At 45.6% G+C, this 20,165-nt stretch overlaps 1 protein-coding gene across 1 annotated transcript in view; it reads left to right on the forward strand.

The window, feature by feature from the left end:
- Positions 1 to 20,165, forward strand: part of LOC139562707 (tRNA (32-2'-O)-methyltransferase regulator THADA-like) — a 98,708-nt gene that overhangs the window by 8,325 nt on the left and 70,218 nt on the right. The window contains exons 12-26 of the mRNA XM_071380655.1: positions 552 to 700; positions 2,457 to 2,612; positions 2,792 to 2,899; positions 3,050 to 3,173; positions 3,274 to 3,422; positions 3,721 to 3,952; positions 4,151 to 4,286; positions 4,371 to 4,507; positions 4,662 to 4,814; positions 5,131 to 5,291; positions 13,356 to 13,465; positions 16,930 to 17,062; positions 18,543 to 18,665; positions 19,064 to 19,186; positions 19,342 to 19,433. Coding sequence (XP_071236756.1) covers positions 552 to 700; positions 2,457 to 2,612; positions 2,792 to 2,899; positions 3,050 to 3,173; positions 3,274 to 3,422; positions 3,721 to 3,952; positions 4,151 to 4,286; positions 4,371 to 4,507; positions 4,662 to 4,814; positions 5,131 to 5,291; positions 13,356 to 13,465; positions 16,930 to 17,062; positions 18,543 to 18,665; positions 19,064 to 19,186; positions 19,342 to 19,433 — 2,086 coding nt within the window. The remainder of the gene's footprint in view (positions 1 to 551; positions 701 to 2,456; positions 2,613 to 2,791; positions 2,900 to 3,049; positions 3,174 to 3,273; positions 3,423 to 3,720; positions 3,953 to 4,150; positions 4,287 to 4,370; positions 4,508 to 4,661; positions 4,815 to 5,130; positions 5,292 to 13,355; positions 13,466 to 16,929; positions 17,063 to 18,542; positions 18,666 to 19,063; positions 19,187 to 19,341; positions 19,434 to 20,165) is intronic.

The following is a 20,165-nucleotide window of genomic DNA, read 5'->3' on the forward strand; positions in this document are numbered from 1 at the left end:
CAGAGAACTGGAAGGAAAGGCAGCCAAAGGAGGTTTCATCACGTGTAGGATAGTTTTCTATGCTACAATTCTCGGGTAGCAAGTTAAAATGCAGGTAACTTTAACGGAAACATTAGGAAATGTAGCTGGCTAAATTCTTTCTATGATAAACATTAGAACTATGAAGGCCATTAATCGTTTTTTCAACAACAAAAAAAACTAGCTTTTTCATCGTAAGTACATTTGTGTGGCTGCTAGCCAAATAGCTTTGCACTGCTGTGTCGTCTGATGAAAACGATTTTCTGCTGAATGTGTTGCGCTTAATTTATTTTGTGTGAAGGAAAACTGGAGACGCACACCCCTTATTACTCTATTTAAGCCAAAAAACACTGTTGACTGTCAATATGAAATGCAGGTGAAATAGTTAAAAACAAAGATTATTTAGTTTGTCTGTGTTTTGAAAATGCACATTTCTGAAAACTAATGTGACCCATGCATACACGTCCCTATATATACAAAATGTCAATATTTTCTGAAACATTGATAGAATTTTTATCATGGTGTATGTTTAGGACCTCCGGGCAGTAGGGGTGCTTTGGGTGCTCTGATGACGTGTCTGCGTGCAGCACGGGCCCAGGGGGTGGTCCAGTCAGAGGGGCTATGGGGGGGACTTGTACCCCTCTTTCTGCTTCGTCAGGCTCTGGTTCACAAACATGACCAGGTGAGGAGAGAGCTGTATGCATGTATGTATGTATGTATACACACACAGTTGAAGTCGGAAGTTTACATACACCTTAGCCAAATACATTTAAACTCAGTTTTTCACAATTCCTGACATTTAATCCTAGTAAAAATGCCCTGTTTTATGTCAGTTAGGATCACCACTTTATTTTAAGAATGTGAAATGTCAGAAAATATTGGAGAATTATTTATTTCAGCTTTTATTTCTTTCATCACATTCCCAGTGGGTCAGAAGTTCAATTAGTATTTGGTAGCATTGCCTTTAAATTGTTTAGCTTGGGTCAAACGTTTTGGGTAGCCTTCCACAAGCGTCCCACAATAAGTTGGGTGAATTTTGGCCCATTCCTCCTGACAGAGCTGGTGTAACTGAGTCAGGTTTGTAGGCCTCCTTGCTCGCACACGCTTTTTCAAATTTTCTATAGGATTGAGGTCAAGGCTTTGTGATGGCCACTCCAATACCTTGACTTTGTTGTCCTTAAGCCATTTTGCCACAACTTTGGAAGTATGCTTGGGGTCATTGTCCATTTGGAAGACCCATTTGCGACCAAACATTAACTTCCTGACTGATGTCTTGAGATGTTGCTTCAATATATCCACATCATTTTCCTCCCTCATGATGCCATCTATTTTGTGAAGTGCACCAGTCCCTCCTGCAGCAAAGCACCCCCACAACATGATGCTGCCACCCCCGTGCTTCACGGTTGGGATGGTGTTCTTCGGCTTGCAAGCCTTCCCCTTTTTCCTCCAAACATAATGATGGTCAAACAGTTCTATTTTTGTTTCATCAGACCAGAGGACATTTCTCCAAAAAGTATGATCTTTGTCCCTATGTGCAGTTGCAAACCGTAGTCTGGCTTTTTTACGGCGGTTTTGGAGCAGTGGCTTCTTCCTTGCTGAGCGGCCTTTCAGGTTATGTTGATATAGGACTCGTTTTACTGTGGATATAGATACTTTTGTACCCGTTTCCTTCAGCATCTTAACAAGGTCCTTTGCTGTTGTTTTGGGACTGATTTGCACTTTTCGCAGCAAAATACGTTTATCTCTAGGAGACAGAATGCGTCTCCTTCCTGAGCGGTGTGACGGCTGCGTGGTCCCATGGTGTTTATACTTGCGTACTGTTGTTTGTACAGATGAACGTGGTACATTCAGGCGTTTGGAAATTGCTCCCAAGGGTGAACCAGACTTGTGGAGGTCTACAATTTTTTTTCTGAGGTCTTGGCTGATTTCTTTTGATTTTCCCATGATGTCAAGCAAAGAGGCACCGAGTTTGAAGGTAGACCTTGAAATACATCCACAGTTACACCTCCAATAGGCTAATTGAAATAATTTGAGTCAATCAGAATCTTCTAAAGCCATGACATAATTTTCTGTAATTTTCCAAGCTGTTTAAAGGCACAGTCAACTTAGTGTATGTAAACTTCTGACCCACTGGAATTGTGATACAGTGAAATAATCTGTCTGTAAACAATTGTTGGAAAAATAACTTGTCATGCACAAAGTAGATGTTCTAACCGACTTGCCAAACTATAGTTTGTTAACAAGAAATTTGTGGAATGGTTAAAAAACTAGTTTTAATGACTCCAACCTAAGTGTATGTAAACTTCCGATTTCAACTGTATATATGTATGTATGTATGTATGTGTGTGTGTGTGTGTGTGTGTGTGTGTGTGTGTACATATATATGTATATATATATATGTATGTGTGTGTTAATAACGTCATTCTTTGTCTTCTCAGGTGCGAATGGACGCTCTTGGGTTATTGTGCGAGAGTCATCGTCGCACAGAGGTTCTGACCTCGCAGGAAATAGAGCTGTTTCATCACTTCCTGCCCTCCAGTCTAAACAGCCAATCACCAGGAGTCAGGCAGCTGACTGTCAGCCTGCTCAAAAAGGTCAGACACAGCTTTTTAATCCAGTATTGTGTTATACATCAATGGGCATTGCAGAGACCCAGATTGAGATTATGCATGCTCCTGGACTAAAACACTTTCAATGAATTGCCTATTGAAATCCTTTTTAGTCTAGGTGTAGACTGACAAGTAGATATCTATTGATTTGTGTGTGTGTGTAGCTGCTGTGCAGAGTGAAGGACAGTGGTCAGTCATTGCAGCGGCGGCTGGTCCAGGAGAGAGACCAGGGACAGAAGGACAGAGACCAACACATACTGGACACGTACAAGGTACACTATGATCATGTTGAGTTATATAGGGCTCAATGATCTGTACCATGTATTCTGTGGGGAAGACACCGATGGGAATGTTTGGGGAGATGGGAGGGAGAGTTTCAACCTACAATGCTCTGTATACAACGTGTGTGAATGTGTGCTCAGGAGTTCCTGTGCTGGCTGTGTGAGAGCCTGTTCGGTGTGCTTCTCCCCGGGGCCTCCTTCTCCACCTGTCTGACAGCCCTCCACCTGCTGTGCCAGCTGGCCCACCTCTTCACCTTCAACACTGGTACTGTACACACACACTTTACATCATCAATTACTTCTCCATCATTATCATTCTTATCACTGTAATCATACACCTCTCTCTCTCTCTCTGTCTCTCTCAGGGTCTGATGATGTGTTTGCTCTGGGAGAGGTGGTGACCCCTGCACACGCGCAAAATGTCCTTTACTGCGTCGCCAGCAACTTCCTGGAGGTCAAGCAGCTGGCCTCCGCGTTGCTACGGCAACTCCCTCCATCTGCCGTAGGGCTGCAGGTCAGTGAGACGAGCTTCGATGGTTCCGTAGACCTGCCCTTGGTCACTCTACGTGCAGAGTCGTGTACTCTATGCTATATCTCACTTTAGGTACACACAACACATAGACCTTCACATTGCAGTGAACTGGGTAGTGGGACATTAACCTGTACCTCTAAACTCAAGTCTGGATTGAAACTTAGAGATCCTGGTTTAATCAAAGAGTTGGTCGACTGGAGATCTTGAATGTGTGTGTCAGATTGAAGTTGTGGTGTAGTGATGGCTGCTTTATCCATTATCCCCCCCCCCTCCCCCATAGGAGCCAGGCAGGATGCAGTCTCTGCTCCAGGCAGCTCTGGACCTCAGCACCAGCACCAAGCCTTTTGACAGTGTCACGGCTTCCCACCTCTTCAACCTGTTCCTCCACCAGCCTGCCCTGCCCCAGGCCCTGTTGCTCTGTGCCCAGGAGCAGGGCCTCTCCTTCCAGCCTCCTGCTCTAACCCAGCCCCAGGCTTTTGAGGCCCTCACCCTGGAGACTAACACTCTGGCAGGTAATGCTGATATTGATTTAGTTTATTTTCTTAAACTCAAAGCACTTTACGTTGTATGGGGTTGCATTGAAGTTATTTTTGTGCCAAACGCTAACTGCACCGGCTGTCATATTCCTCATCTCACAGATATTGCTCAGTGCTTGCAGTAATTGACATTACCATGCTATACTGTTGTGTGATTGTGTGTGTTTGTTTCAGTGGTGCAGTTCTTGTTGCTGTGTCTGAAGGCCGAGGTGGTGAAGGCAGAGTCGTCTCTCCTGCTGGCGGCAGCCTCCTACCCTCTCTACGGCCGAGCCCACTGTATCACTGCTGCCTTACAGCAACTCAACACCGGGTGAGGGGGCACACACACACACACATTTGTCTTAGTCAGTCTGTGTGTTTTGTTTATCCTGTTTGTGTGTGTGTGTGTCCCCAGGTGTCTGACTCTGACAGGCCAGTGGAGGAGTGTGGTGTCAGAGCTCATCACAGTGTCCTATAGGATGTCTGACGTAGTGTCACCTGTCGTCCAGAGCTCCTCCCCCGAAGGCCTCATCCCCATGGATACCGACTCAGGTCAGCACCTCTGGTCTAGATTAGCGAGTGATGATGCCTCATAACTAGTGCCCAGAGTTGGTTTTTGGTAATGGAAAAACACCTGACCCTGCACAAGGCAGATGGTGTGTTTTAAAGGAGTGTGTTAAAAGTGTGTGTGTGTACCTCTTCTCAGAAACGTCCGCAGGTCTGCAGAGGATCCTGCAGGAGATCCAGCCTCGCGACACCAACGACTTTTTCACCAGCGCCAGAGAGCTGGACACCGAGCCGTCTGGACAGGAGAACGGACCTGCGGCCCCCACAGACAGACCACAGCATGACAGCACAGGTCAGCAATACACATTTCCACTCACTGAACTAGGATATATCATGTCAACATGTTGTGCTGCTGCTGTGTCTTTTGTGTTCTATCAGACACAGCAGATGAGGGGTGAAACACTGACCCCATCAGGACAGAACCGGTACTACAGCCATCTGTGTTTCACCACCCCTCACCTGCTGGGACAGGTGTTATGCACTAATAGTGGATACAACACACAGTGAAAATACTATTTGTTTGGCATAACCCATTCCAGAAAGCTTTTGGTTGGGTCGTGTGTTGTGGTGTCCAGTGTATTTTCAGTGCGCATCTGTGTGTGTTGTAGGTGGTAGTGGTGTTGGCTACAGGGTGACCGCTCAGATGGTGTTGGTGTGCTGCTGGAGGAGTATGAAGGAGGTGTCCATGGTGCTGGGTCAAGTGTGTCAGAGCCTCCCCTTACAGACCTCCAGCAAACACTCTGACCAGGGGCTCATCACCGAGGAGCAGGTGAGAGACGGACACGCACTTAAACGTGAACTCAATGGCATCTCTTTTACCCTAGCATGTAAAGACAGCCTGACACCCAGTGAATACATGCTTGAACAAAATACCAGTAAAACACACACTCCCAGTTTAACTGTGTGTTGTTGTTTACATCCAGACACATACACACGTTAACACACTCCGCTTTTCCCAGCATGGACGTGGGCCTGGAGGATGTGTTTGGGGATGGCAACGCATGTTTACTGTAGTGAAAATCTTCAATTAGCATCCGCCCTCATTAGCGGGACGCTTTCATTTTAGGACGACCTGCTGTTTAACGGCCACGATTGCCTCGGTTCCCAACTTTCCTCGCATTCTTTCCAAATCACTTCCACTACCGCCCGACCCTCTCCTGAATAGATAAAACGCTAAAACCACTCCCACCCCCTTGTTCTCTCTGGCCACATAGCAAAACACCAACAGACAGCCTGCTCAGTGCTCAGACACCCCCTACCTCACTCCCTTACCCCAGGCCAGCACTGTCAAATAGGCTGTAGCGTTTATGTCCGCGTTTATGTCCGCTTGATCTCATGTTGTCTCTTTTTGGTCTCGTCTCCTTCTGTGCTGTGTGCACCTTCCCATTTACACCAGAGATCTGAATATAATGAAGAGATGCTCATGTCTCAGCCCTAACAATGGGAGTCATCCCAAAGGCGGGAATGCAGGCGACAAGCTTAGTTCCAAAGCAAGCCCATAGAAACACATTGGGCTTATTTTAGACAGATTTTGGCGAGAGTGAAACCTCTCGCTTTGCTTTGTTCCTCTCAGTTTACACACACACACACACCAAGTCCCTCCCCCTGCCACTCACGCCAACAAAGTTGAGAGATCACTTCTTGCTCTGACGAGCGTTTTCAACTCGCTACTTGCATTTGAGGCTTGGTCCAACAGAATCGGTCACATGGGCACTGAAACGCATTGAGGCATTATTTTACTGTTATAGATGAGAGGACAACCTTTCTAGTGATAAACTGTTTGTCTCAGCTACTCAAATAGTGAGCAGACACTACTAAAACAACAGTATTTATGAACTATTTGTCTAAACTACTCAAATAGTGCGCAGAGCAGACACTACTAAAACAAGTTTTAATGAACATTGATTCTGGAAAATGAATGCTCAGGTTGTGGCCCACAGCATTGCGGTTCCATCTACCGCTAGCAGCATTTTAGCCAAATACTGTTATACTAGCTGTCTAGTATGTGTTTTATAAATGTGCAGTAAATATAAAATTTATATAAGGACTTGGTACCTCCACATTCTGAGAAAAAATGTAGGCATATTGATTATGACATCTGAAGTGGACAGGTTAGCATGCTGTTCAGACAGTCTTGAAGGAGTTCCCACATATGCTGAGCCCTTGTTGGCTGCTTTTCCTTAACTCTGCGTTCCAACTTATCCCAGACCATCTCAATTGGGTTGAGGTCGGGGATTGTGGAGGCCAGGTCATCTGATGCTGCACTCCACATTGCGTCATGCATAAGAACAGCCCTTAGCCGTGGTATATTTGGCATATACCACACCCCCTCGTGCATTATTGCTTAAATATACAGTACCAGTCAAAAGATTGGACACAACTATTTATTCAAAGGTTTTTCTTTATTTTTACTATTTTCTACATTGTAGAATAATAGTGAAGACATCAAAACCATGAAATAACACATATAGCATCATGTAGTAACCAAAAAACAACTTCCGGTGAAATTGCAGAGCGCGATATTCAAATTACAGAAATGGTAATATTTAACATTCATGAAAATACAAGTGTCATACATCAGTTAAAAGCTTAACTTCTTGTTAATCCAGCCGCTGTGTCAGATTTCAAAAAGGCTTTACGGCGAAAGCACAACATGCGATTATCTGAGGACAGCGTCCAGCACACACAAGCATTAAAAACATTTTCCAACCAGGCAGATGCACCACGATAGTCAGAAATAGCGATAAAATAAATCACTTACCTTTGAAGATCTTCTTCTGTTGGCACTCCAAAAGGTCCCAGCTACATCACAAATGGTCGTTTTGTTCGATAAAGTCCTTCTTTATATCCCCAAAAACTCAGTTTAGCTGGCGCGCTTCATTTAATAATCCACTGGTTTCCCTCCTTCAAAATGCATACAAAATGAATCCCAAACGTTACCAATAAACTTCTCCAAACAAGTCAAACAACGTTTATAATCAAACCTCAGGTACCCTAATATGTAAATAAACGATAAAAATTAAGATGGAGAATTACTGGAGATAAACAACAAAGTATGCGCATTCGCCAGTACGCGTAACAAACACTACAGCCAAAATGGGAGCCACTTAGAAAAACTACAAATTCTAGCTCATTTTTCCAAAAACAAGCCTGAAACTCTTTCTAAAGACTTTTGACATCTAGTGGAAGCCCTAGGAATTGCAATCTGGGAGGTTTTCCCTTCATATTAAAAATGACATCCATAGGAGTCAATGGTGGGCTGAATTTGTTTTTCGTTTTCTGGATGGTTTGTCCTCGGGTTTTCGCCTGGCATATCAGTTCTGTTATACTCACAGACATTATTTTAATATATGCATATCCTAGCCTCTGGGCCTGAGTAACAGGCAGTTTACTTTGGGCACGCTTGTCATCAAGACGTCAAAATACTGCCCCCTAGCCCGAAGAGGTTTTTAACAAATCTAAATATATTTTATATTTGAGATTCTTCAAAAGTAGCCACCCTTTGCCTTGATGACAACTTTGCACACTCTTGGCATTCTCTCAACCAGCTTCATGCGGTAGTCACCTGGAATGAATTTAAATTAACAGGTGTGCCTTGTTAACAGTTCATTTGTGGACTTTCTTTCCTTTGAAAAGAGACAATCAGTTGTGTGAAGGTAGGGGTGGTATACAGAAGATAGCCCTATTTGGTCAAAGACCAAGTCCATATTATGGCAAGAACAGCTCAAATAAGCAAAGAGAAATGACAGTCCATTACTTTAAGACATGAAGGTCAGTCGTTATCATTAGTAGGCTTGGTATTAGTATCCTTCTATAACCACCCTCGAGCTGTAGGACTAAGAGCCCGTCCTGTTTAGTCTTAATACCGTAACTTCCTTAGGCCTATTTCAATATATCAATCAATCATTCATTTGTTCATGCCATCACACAGCGTAGTAGACATTGATGCTTTGAAATGAAATCAAGCATTTTAGTTAAATTAAATAATAGATTTGAATAATTAGCCTAAACAATAAATGAACTGCAATTCATGCAAATGTTTTTCACGTTAAGAGCGCAAGGCTTGAGGGAGAAGGGAATGTTTTTTTCCTTAACATATGAGGGATTTCGGAAACGGGACTTTTCAGTCCGAAACAAGTAAGAAACTAAATGGCTGAAATGATGTAGCAGCTTCAGCATGGACAGAGCAATAAACACTAGCTGCGCCGTGGTGCCTTTTTGTTGCAGTAGGGAGGAGAGGGAGACAACATGCGCCAGTCACACAGGCACTCGCTGTCAAGAACAGGACGACTCTTGGTGACCAAGATATATTTTTAGTCAAGGACAGCCGAGAGAGCGAATATTGCCAATAAGTTTGAAAAAATCTAGATTTTTAGGACATCGCCTAGTTCAATCCAGTTTTCTGTGTTTGTAGAATGGGTCTTGTCTGCGCAGACAGAAACCCTGTCTAACCTGCCACAGAGATTGGCACGCTCAGTCAATACTACTGTGTGTATGTGTGTGTCTGTGATAAATCTTTCTAACACTCGTTTAATTAACCTCCGGACTGTTTTGCGTTACGGTTGCCACGGCGACGTGGCAGATGTTTCTGTGCCTGGTCGGCACCATAGCAACTTAAACGTTAGTCATAGTGGCTGGCCGATGGCGTTTAATCTTTCATATTCATGGGACTGCCTGGGCTTCAGATGGTAGACAGAGACAGTCCACCGAGCCAGGAGGACCGTTTCCACCCTGGGGGGCATTCTGGGATACGTCTCCTCCATCTTGGGAGGCCCCCGTAGTCTGTAGAGATGTGTGTTCTGTGAGACGGGACCCTGGTGGTGATGTAACCGCTCGTCTTTTTGTGTGCTTGGTGCCGGTGTGAATCTGAGGTCCTCCGTGGTTTTACAGCTGTCGTGTTTGTTTGTCCTGGCCTGGAATAGATGTACAGTTTGGTCTTCAGTGGAGACACCGCCATTGTGTGGCCTCTCTGGACTGTGACACTTCCCCTCGTTCTCTCTTTTAGCATTTTACTATTGCTGATAACATCTGTTATTGTGTGGCTCATGTTTCCCCAGACACCGTTTTTATAAGAAACAGGAACAAGGGTAAGGGTGGGTGGGAGTTATTTATCTTTGCTTTCCTGGAAATGTTGTGGACAGAGTTGGTGGGATATTTTCCACACTAAAGCATTGTATCTACTCCATCATGCGCATTCACTGAAATGTACTTTTTTTTTACTCAACCCAAGAATGACAAACCCAATAAAAGAATGTGCCATCAACCCATCTGACCTCATTGCCCCAAACTGTGATCCTACACCCTGCTGTATAGCAGTGCATTACCAACGTAACCACTGCAGTACGAACCCAATGAGTGTCCCATCAGATCTACTCATTCACAACCCTGAGTCTAGAGTGCAACCTGAGGACAGAGCTGACCTCACTGCAGTAAAACTCTAGTGAAAGCCACTCAGGGAGGGCAGTGACCTAACCGCCGTGCGGTGCTAAGCTGGGCCCTCGCTGTGGCCGAGAGTGGGGCAGCTATTTAAGGTGCAAGGCGTTTGTGTGTAATCGTTAAATTTCCACTGGGGTTCCTGGTTGGTGGGGGAACTTAATTTAGATGGGACACTTCCTGTTTGCAACGCGCCCATTTCTTAGAAAAGCTTCCTTGTTTCCCAACGTCCTAATTACACAGGGCTGTGTCAGTGACCCAAATAGCTGCTTTTCCTCCTGACGACTGGGCAGGCTGCCGGGCCTTGGGGCCTGGACTGGCGGTGGGTATGAGAGCCTTAAGGAGGGAAAACTGTAGCTGATGCGCTACTGCTACTGTTGTTGATCTGATGCCATTGACTGGAGGGCCCGTGGGGATTATGCAACAGGCTAAGAGAGCAGAGCAATCAAGGAAGTAAGACCAAAGAAATACTCAACATTGACATTGGCTGTAACGCTACGCATATTCGTACTGAATCGTTCGGTACGGGGACCTCTGTTCTCACTGTGAACCCGAATGAATACATAACACTAGGCCTATAGGCTCTGCCTACACTGCGTTGTATGCTATTGCCTCGTGAGTAAATCTGAGCTGGGAATTTTTTTGTTGTAGGCTATTCCGTTGAAACAACTACAGCCTATGCACACAATGTAATCAAAATTAAAATTTTAACTGGTGGATTTCAAACTGTCCTTTTGTGAGGTGCAGCCCGGGAACTTTGTAGGTGGCGGGATTGATTTAAACCATCGTTTAAAGTTTGGAAACATTTTGGCTTCACAACTTGATTACAACTGCGATGGACAGAGATTGTGGATAAAAAGTTAACCGTATGTTTTCCACTGCTCAACGAGAATAGCCTCTGCCGTGCCGTGTGGAGCTTGTTGTTGGCCTCCGTGTGTGGCAAAGCAAGTTAGAACATCTAATCGATGGAAGATAGAATAAAAAGTCTGGAATATAATGTTTTATGATAACTGTAGGCTACAACAAACAAGAACCAACAGTTGGGCTGCTATTTAAAAATCTGAATAAAGGTATTGTTATTTAACTGTAGGAGAGGAAGAAAGTGCATGCAGACTGAATTTGGCTAGCTAACGTAGCTAGCTATTTTAGCCAATTCTCTTCTCCTAGTTTGATGCAGTCAAGACGGGTGTACTACTTTATCATTTTGGATGATAAATATTCAAGCTATGATGTGTGAAACTTACTTTATTACAGTTGAGACGTGTCATTTAAAATACACTTGAAAAAACAAGTTGGCCTGGGATGAAAGGGCGTGCTGTTGGGGGTTATTTTGTAGTGTGTCTGGTTTTTATAAACGTGTGAAAAGGAGAGAGAACTAGGGTCCTTATTTGGGGCAGTGCTAAAAGATGCCTGTCCAAATCTCTGGCTTTAGAGGGGATAAGCCCAACCAGGTTGTGTGATGAAACTCAAGAGGGTGTGTGGAATTCTAGAAGTACCCCGTTCTCATTCCCACAGAGCTGGCCCTAGGGCTGGTATGGTGACACTATTACCACCACACCGGCAGTCACGAGTCATGACCGCAGTCAAATTCCACGTTGCCGTTGAGTCATTATAACTGGGCTTCTTCAAAACTGCGTTCTGATGCCGCTGATGGTCATTAGTAGCCTACCAAACTTGCCAAGCCAGTCGCTAGTGGCCTGGTACTCAGCGTTCTTGTCCCCCTCATCGATCGGACATCAATGCAATCAAAAATCATATCAAACACTTCATGAGAGCCCTGGCATTAAGAGTTTGAACGGAATACGATTGCCTGTTTTGCAGCGAAAGCCAGGTCATCATGGCTGGTTGCTGCATAGATGAAATAAGTGTTCCTATAAGCCCAAGCCCATGTTGCGCAACATTTCTATAGGCTATGCAATTGCGTAAGAAAACAGTTTTGATGGCCTCTATTAAAAAGAGGAGGGGCCCACCCGCTTTCTACAGGCTTGCTATATTTATTTTTCAACTTCCTTAATATTAACCACATTGCTTCGCTTTAAAACCTTAGTAGCTTACCTGGCTGGCATGAAAATTGACCGTGGGAAAAGTGTCCTCTGTTCGCTATTCAAGTGCATGCAGATGCCAAGTCTTTTATACCACCTGCCCCTGTTCTGACCGGTGCATGATCAAAACTAATTTCACACACATCATTTAGTGTATGTAAAGATGAGATTACATTGAGAGTAGTCTGATGGGTGAGAATATTAGCACTTGTGAATGATGCCCAGCGTGTGCCTCGATCACACCTCTGCAGCGTCGTTGCGTTTTGGTACACCAGAAGTACATTCATTTCCAATGGACCGCTGTGTTTGCCTCGCAGTGTTGCGTTGCAGAGGCAGTTGCGTTCTGTGTGGTGCATACGTTGGATTTATCGAACGTATGCTTCAAACTGTATGTATAGACGGCTTGACAGAAATGGCAGCAGAAGGTGATTGTTGAACTTTTGTTGCACACATCCAGATGCTGCGTACCATTTTGCGCAATGACGCTGTAGGTGTGATCGAGGCGTAAGGTAAGAAATCGCACTGTCTTTTTTTTTTTTGTAGCCTACAGCCATATGGCTTAGCCAGATCAGGGCCTAACATTAGGACGACTCAGAATATGCTATTCTGTTCTTCTGAAATAGGCTACATTTTCTTCATATCATAATGTTTCTTTAGAAATAAAGAATGGATTTTTTGTGATGGGTGTAGACCATATTAAATGGTTTCATTTGACTTCTTTTAAACGTAGGTTTCCAAATGACCGCATCAGTGGCTTGTAGGTTATGCGTGGACCTAGAAAGTGCTAAACGTATTTATGCTAATTAAAGGTCAATTGCTGTGAGAACTGGCAGTTATTTGCGTGACAGTTACCGGCTGACAAAATTGTCATGACCGCCTTAGCTGCGCCCCCCACCCCTCCGTCCCTCCCTGTGCCCTCTGTGCCACCCCAGGCTGGCATAGCGCCTGGGTCCAGATGCCACAGTGTAATGACAGGGCGAGGAGGCCTCAGCCTGCTCCACCCTGCTCTACCTCACCTGGGTTACCCCCACATGTTGACTAACTACAGCAACACGTGTGGGCTGTGTTGATATGCTGTAACGTTATGATGGTTTAGTTAATTACATGACCACATGTCATTTTATGTTGTAGCTAATTACTGACGTATCTGTTTTAATGCTAGTGAAATATGTCAATCAAGACTAACTTCTGTATGTTTGTTTACCTAACCACTCATCCAGAGGAATGAACAAATGTGTTATGTTCCCATACGCCACACCCTCTCTCTCTTCTCATACCTCTCTTCCCTTCTACGCTCGCTCTCTTTCTCTCTCTCTCTCTCTACCTCGCTGTCGCTCTCTACCGCTCTCCTATCTCAGGTGGAGGGGGTGGGCCTGTACTTCCGTCAGCAGCTCCTCCAGTCTCGTCACCGAGGGGCCTTTGAGCTGGCCTACGTGGGCTTTGTACGCCTCACCGACATGCTGTGCAGGTGAGTTAGAGAGACACTCTATCTATATCAATACCAAAGCGCACACTTGGGAGGTGCAGCTGGGGAGGAATGTGCCCTCCTGTTGTGAAAAGGGCTGCTATTTTTCCAGGGGCAGTGGACCAAGCTGGCCAGATCAAACAATCCACTGTGTAGGAGGGGCGGAGGACAAGGCACACACACCACACACAGACTGACACACACACACACACCCTGCCATATCCCAGAGCCCAGTAGAACATACCAACCCAGAAACAAAACCGAGCTTCAAAAGGTGTGCAGTTAGGCACCCCATAACCAACAACCCCAAAACCCTACTCCGTGTATATAATCCAAACTACTGTTTCCACCCTAGCGCTCTGGCTCACAACACACACACACAACACACACACACACACACACACACACACACACACACACACACACACACACATCCTAGTTCTGACACCAACCTACAAGAACATTCCCCTCATCAAATCACTCAGGCATTTAGATGTATTTATTCAGCATATACGCTTTGCTTTTGAAAGGGCAAGATGTTCTCCAAAGCTTTTCAGGTTCATTGCTTCGCTCTATGGCACAAAATTGAACCGATAGGAGATCTGGTCTGGGAGCAGTTTTTAAACAAATAGAATAGAGCTGGGACGATAAACTTAAAATGACCGACACTGACATTGCCTTCCTCTTTCCGAAGCATCTTGCTTACGTCTGTAATTTCCGGTGATTTAGCTACACAACGGTCCTATAGATTGTTCTTAAACCATAGTTTGGTCAACAGTAATAGACTATACATTATGTTGATTCCTGCCATGAAAGTATCTGCCTGTCCCCGTTTTGCTTTCGGCTGCAGATTCATTCTCTTGCTGCGGGTGATTGCCTGATCCACCTCTATGCAGACGACACCATTCTGTATACATCTGGCCCTTCTTTGGACACTGTGTTAACTAACCTCCAAACGAGCTTCAACGCCATACAACACTCCAAGTCCAGCGACCCGAAATAAAAAAATATATACCGTCAAGGAGGTGTGTAAACAAAACTCCTTACAAATTTGGCAAGATAAGAAGTTGGGGTATGGGGTAGACAAAACGCAAGTAAAACTAAATGCATGCTTTTCAACCGATCGCTGCCCGCACCTGCCCGCCCGTCCAACATCACTACTCTGGACGGTTCTGACTTAGAATATGTGGACAACTACAAATACCTAGGTGTCTGGCTAGACTGTAAACTCTCCTTCCAGACTCACATTAAGCATCTCCAATCCAAAATTAAATCTAGAATTGGCTTCCTATTTCGCAACAAAGCTTCCTTCACTCACGCCGCCAAACATACCCTCGTAAAACTGACTATCCTACCGATCCTCGACTTTTGCGACGTCATTTACAAAATAGCCTCCAACACTCTACTCAGCAAACTGGATGCAGTCTATTACAGTGCCATCCGTTTTGTCACCAAAGCCCCATACACTACCCACCACTGCGACCTGTATGCTCTCGTCGGTTGGCCCTCACTGCATATTCGGCGCCAGACCCACTGGCTCCAGGTCATCTACAAAACCCTGCTAGGTAAAGCTCCACCTTATCTCAGCTCACTGGTCACCATAACAACACCCACCAGTAGCACGTGCACCAGCAGGTATATCTCACTGGTCATCCTCAAAGCCAGCACTTCCTTTGGCCGCCTTTCCTTCCAGTTCTCTGCTGCCAATGACTGGAATGAATTGCAAAAATCGCTGAAGTTGGAGACTTATATCTCCCTCACTAACATTAAACATCAGCTATCTGAGCAGCTAACCGATCGCTGCAGCTGTTCACAGCCCATCTGTAAATAGCCCATTCAATCTACCTACCTCATCTCCATATTGTTTTTATTTACTTTTTGCACACCAGTATTTCTACTTGCACATCATCTGCACATCTATCACTCCAGCGTTAATTTGCTAAATTGTAATTACTTCGCTACTATGGCCTATTTATTGCCTTACCTCACGCCATTAACACACACTGTATATAGACTTAAAAAAAATTGTGTTATTGACTGTAAGTTTGCCGAGGCCAAGAGCTGGAAAGTTTTTGTAGGACATTATCTACATTTACTGATCGATTTAATCAATTAGTCTACATGGCTAGCAACAATGGACTTAGCGTTTGAAATCTAGTGAATTGTTTTGAGTTCGCACTTCCTCAGGTGGTGAATAATATAGCCTATACCCAGGGGTCTCCCAATAGATCGATCACTAGCTACGAGTAGCTCGCAGCCCACCTGAGTAGCTCGGAAAACATGATTTATTTCACGTGTTCCACCGCAAACTGTCATGAACAAATATCACAAGTATCAGACACCTTAAGCTCCCGCCTACTATCCAATCAAATCCACGTTGACATTATCGCACCACTAGTTAAGCACAATTGCATTAAAAAGTAAATCATCTGGCAATTCATTTCTAGCAATGTTTCCCTTGTATGTCTGTGTGGTTCGAGTGTGTCTATCATTTACTTTGTGTAGGCTGTTAGTGATAATGGTAACTGTCTTCAGGGTAGACAGACTTTCCCCAAAACCTTCTCAATTTAAATGTCAACTGCAAAGTACCTGGCAGAATAATATCATGTTTGTTTGTATCATTCAGGTGGGCTTTTGTTTGCAAACTCTTGCAAAATGCACAATTTAAAGGGTTGTTTTTTATTTGTATTTTGCCCTCAAATTGTCTTCTGATGTTATTTAAGCATTGACATTGAAAAACGAAAACATCCAAAAACCAGGAAAAAAACAACCGAGAAAACAGAATCTCGGGAAAATACAAAGAGTGCCTATTTGAAAGCTAGGGGAAAATGAATAAGTAGCCCAGGGCATGTTTCCTAATTTAAAAGTAGCTCCCACGCCAAAAAAGGTCGGAGACCACTGCTATAGGCCAGTATGCACAAAGATGTCGTCAAATTCTCTGACGAGTCGAGCCTAAATCGTGTCATTCTGGGTCCTGTTTTGACAGGTCGAGCAACAAAATATCAATCATGCATTACCTGGATGTGTTGGATGAAATAGCTGACTTTTTGAATCATAGGCTACCATCTCAGTTGTCTAACTTGTCACTGGAAAAATGTCTCTAGAGCCCTGCCGTAAATATTAACTGTCTGTTAAACATGCTTTTTGTTGTTGTTGTGTTTGTTATCATACAAAATAGTGACATTTATCATGATATGACTTAATGTTAGGTCTGCTAAACTTTTCTGGAACAGCAATACACTCTGTTGTCAGAGAGAGCTACATGACTAAAGAACCGCAAAGTAGTCGCTGTTAGGATTTTAGTGAAACAATGTTTTTGTGTGAGTGCATTATACAGCTTAATGCCACATACAGGATATTTGCAAATATTATGTGTTAGTGCGTGTGTTTTGTAAATGTTTTTGACATCGCCGTTCAGCCGTGGCTAATTAAGAGCCTCTAATGAGCATTTTTTAATTTTCTTTTAGGAGTGGAAGCAGAACCCTGCAGCAGCTGCCTGGTCGCTGGCTCACGGAGGTCCTACAGGAGGTCAAGTCCAGCGACCACTCCTCCAAACTGTGTGCCACGCGCCGCAGCGCAGGCATCCCATTCTACATCCAGGTGTGTGCTTATGTTTGGAAAGGAAATTCTTGGCATGCCTCTAAAGCACTCATGCCGCTAATGCAGTTATCCTTCTGTCTCGGTGTCTCTCGGTGTCTCTCTGTCTCGGTGTCTCTCTGTCTCGGTGTCTCTCTGTCTCGGTCTCTCTCGGTGTCTCTCTGTCTCGGTGTCTCTCTGTCTCGGTGTCTCTCTGTCTCGGTGTCTCTCTGTCTCGGTGTCTCTCTGTCTCGGTGTCTCTCTGTCTCGGTGTCTCTCTGTCTCGGTGTCTCTCTGTCTCGGTGTCTCGGTGTCTCTCTGTCTCGGTGTCTCTCTGTCTCGGGGTCTCTCTGTCTCGGTGTCTCTCTGTCTCGGTGTCTCTCTGTCTCGGTGTCTCTCTGTCTCGGTGTCTCTCTGTCTCGGTGTCTCTCTGTCTCGGTGTCTCTCTGTCTCGGTGTCTCTCTGTCTCGGTGTCTCTCTGTCTCGGTGTCTCTCTGTCTCGGTGTCTCTCTGTCTCGGTGTCTCTCTGTCTCGGTGTCTCTCTGTCTCGGTGTCTCTCTGTCTCGGTCTCTCTCGGTGTCTCTCTGTCTCGGTGTCTCTCTGTCTCGGTGTCTCTCTGTCTCGGTCTTTCTGTCTCGGTCTCTCTCGGTGTCTCTCTGTCTCGGTCTCTCTGTCTCGGTCTCTCTGTCTCGGTCTCTCTCGGTGTCTCTCTGTCTCGGTGTCTCTCTGTCTCGGTCTCTCTCTGTCTCGGTCTCTCTTTGTCTGTCTGTCATGAGCACATATTAGAGGGGGGAGAGGGAAACTTTAAGGAGAGCGGTGGTTGGGAGGGAGAGAATGAGGGAGGACGTGGACTGCGGGAGAGGAAGGGAGAGAGATTGAAGATGAAGTAGGTACTGTGAGGTAGCAAGAGAAGAGAGCGATATTAGGAGAGGGTAAAGAGAGGAGGCTGATCTCTGCACCTTGGCAGGCTTGTGCATTCCATTCCTGCGGTGAAATCCGGAAAGGGCTGGCCGGTGTGCTGCTGGTCCTGCTGGCCTGGGACAGACGTCACAGGAACCAGCCCAGACCCTCTGCCCCCAGGCCAGAGACACAGCTGTCTCTCATCAGCACCCACAGCCGGCCAGCACGCGGATGACGTCACCACGCCAGAGGTGTTTTGCACAAAGGCTTGTGTTACCTAATGACAGTGTAGTGGCAGTGGTCCCAATTCTGATCCTTTGCCTAATTAAGGGCAAAAGAGCTGATCTATTGGTCAAAAGACCAATTAGTCTTACAAAAGTTCAGAATTGGGTGACTTATTTTCCTTGTCTCTTTTCCCTCTTCTGCACCGATGGCAACATAGTGGAGATCTATCAGAGGGCTGCTATTCCATGAACCAGTTACTTCCTGATTAGTGCCGCTGCTGAAGAAAGGATGATTTTAGAGTCCAGACTATTGGCATGCAGGCTGACGCACCATCTGTGGCCTGTCTGGCCTCATTGCATCGGTCTTGTCTCCTGTCCAGGCCCTGTTGTCATCCGAGCCCAAGTCGTCCAGCTGCAGCCTGCTGAAGATGACCATGAGAGAGCTGACCGCCCTGGCCATGCCCTCTCCTGACGGAGCCACTGACCAGACCACTGTCCCTCAGGTACTGAACACTACGACTCAACACAGTTTGTCACCTGAGGCAACGGTTACTGGAGGGATCACACGTTACAATGGGCGGGGGAAGTGGCTGTAATTGAATTCGGCTCTACCTGAGCTTGTGGGATTTGGAATCCTCCCTGGGTGACATTTGAACCGTTTTGAGCTTCTGAGCCTAGCACTGACTCAGTCCAGTAACTATAGGCTAAGTTCCTGTCCTGTAACCCAGGGTTGTGGGTTTTAATTCCCCCTGGGGACACCCACACGAAGAACGTATGCACGTGTAACTAAGTCACGTTGGATAAAGGCCTCTGCTAAATGTCATATTGCATAATATATATTGTAGCGGTTACGTGTATGATTGCACGTGCAGTATAGTGACGTCCCTGTTTGTCTCTCTAGGTTCATGCTCTCAACATCCTGAGGGCTCTGTACAGAGACACTCGTCTGGGGGAGAACATCATTCCCTTTGTCTCTGAGGGAATGCAGGCTGCTGTCCTGGGCTTCACCTCCCCCGTCTGGGCTGTGAGTCCCCCCCCTTTCTCTCCACTCTGAATCTGTCCTGCAAGATGATACCACCCACTCCTCTTCGTCATCTCTCTGGCTCTTTGTTCGTCCCGACTGTCCTGCAAGACGATAGTCTTCTGAATGTCATCTCTCCTCTTCTCTGTCCGTCTCAGGTGAGGAACTCCTCCACCCTACTCTTCAGCACTCTGATCACGAGGATCTTTGGAGTTAAGAAAGGGAAGGACGAGCACTCCAAAGAGAACAGGTCTGGATCCCTCCCGAGTCTCCTAGACAACAGTTCTGACTGCCATAGTAAAGCAGCAGTATCCCACACCTGCTTGCTCACCCTCAGTCCTTCTCTATTGGACCATAGCTAACATATTTTAGTGCAAATCTCCCGTTGGCATTTATAGCCAAAGGGTGTTGTGAGTTATGATTTGACCTTTGATCTCTACCGGTATGTTGTGCTCTGCCCTGTGGGTTCTCTCCCGTACCAGCAGGGGGCAGTGTGTCCACACCAGCCAGGCCTCCCCTCGGCCCCAGTCAAAAGTCCTCAGTCCTACTCTACTCTCTCGTTCTCCTTGCTTGAAGAGTATGGCAGGAACATAGTCGAATGCTGCTATTGCCTGCAAGACTCTCACACGGTTTTCAGAGAGGATAGATGCTCTGCACTCTCCAACTCCCCTTCTGCTTTCCTTCTCTTCTTCTACCCCTGTTCTGCTCTTTCACTCTCTCATACTTTTTCTCACTGTGATATCCAGGAGTCTTGGCTCTGGAATGATTTTGACATTTTGTTTCAATCAAGTCTAGTGCATGTAGGCTACATTGTACACCCATCTACAAATGGACATGCACGATCAGTGGCACACAATCACACAAAACAGACATGCTCTCTCTCTCACTCCCCCCAGCCCCACACCTCCACCAGTTGACAGCAAAGCTCCTGTTGTCTAGCACCGACCTCCCGCACCCCTACGCGCTCTCCAATCATTGCTCC

The sequence above is a fragment of the Salvelinus alpinus genome, chromosome 32 (assembly GCF_045679555.1).
Source record: "Salvelinus alpinus chromosome 32, SLU_Salpinus.1, whole genome shotgun sequence".
Taxonomy (NCBI): Eukaryota; Metazoa; Chordata; class Actinopteri; order Salmoniformes; family Salmonidae; genus Salvelinus; species Salvelinus alpinus.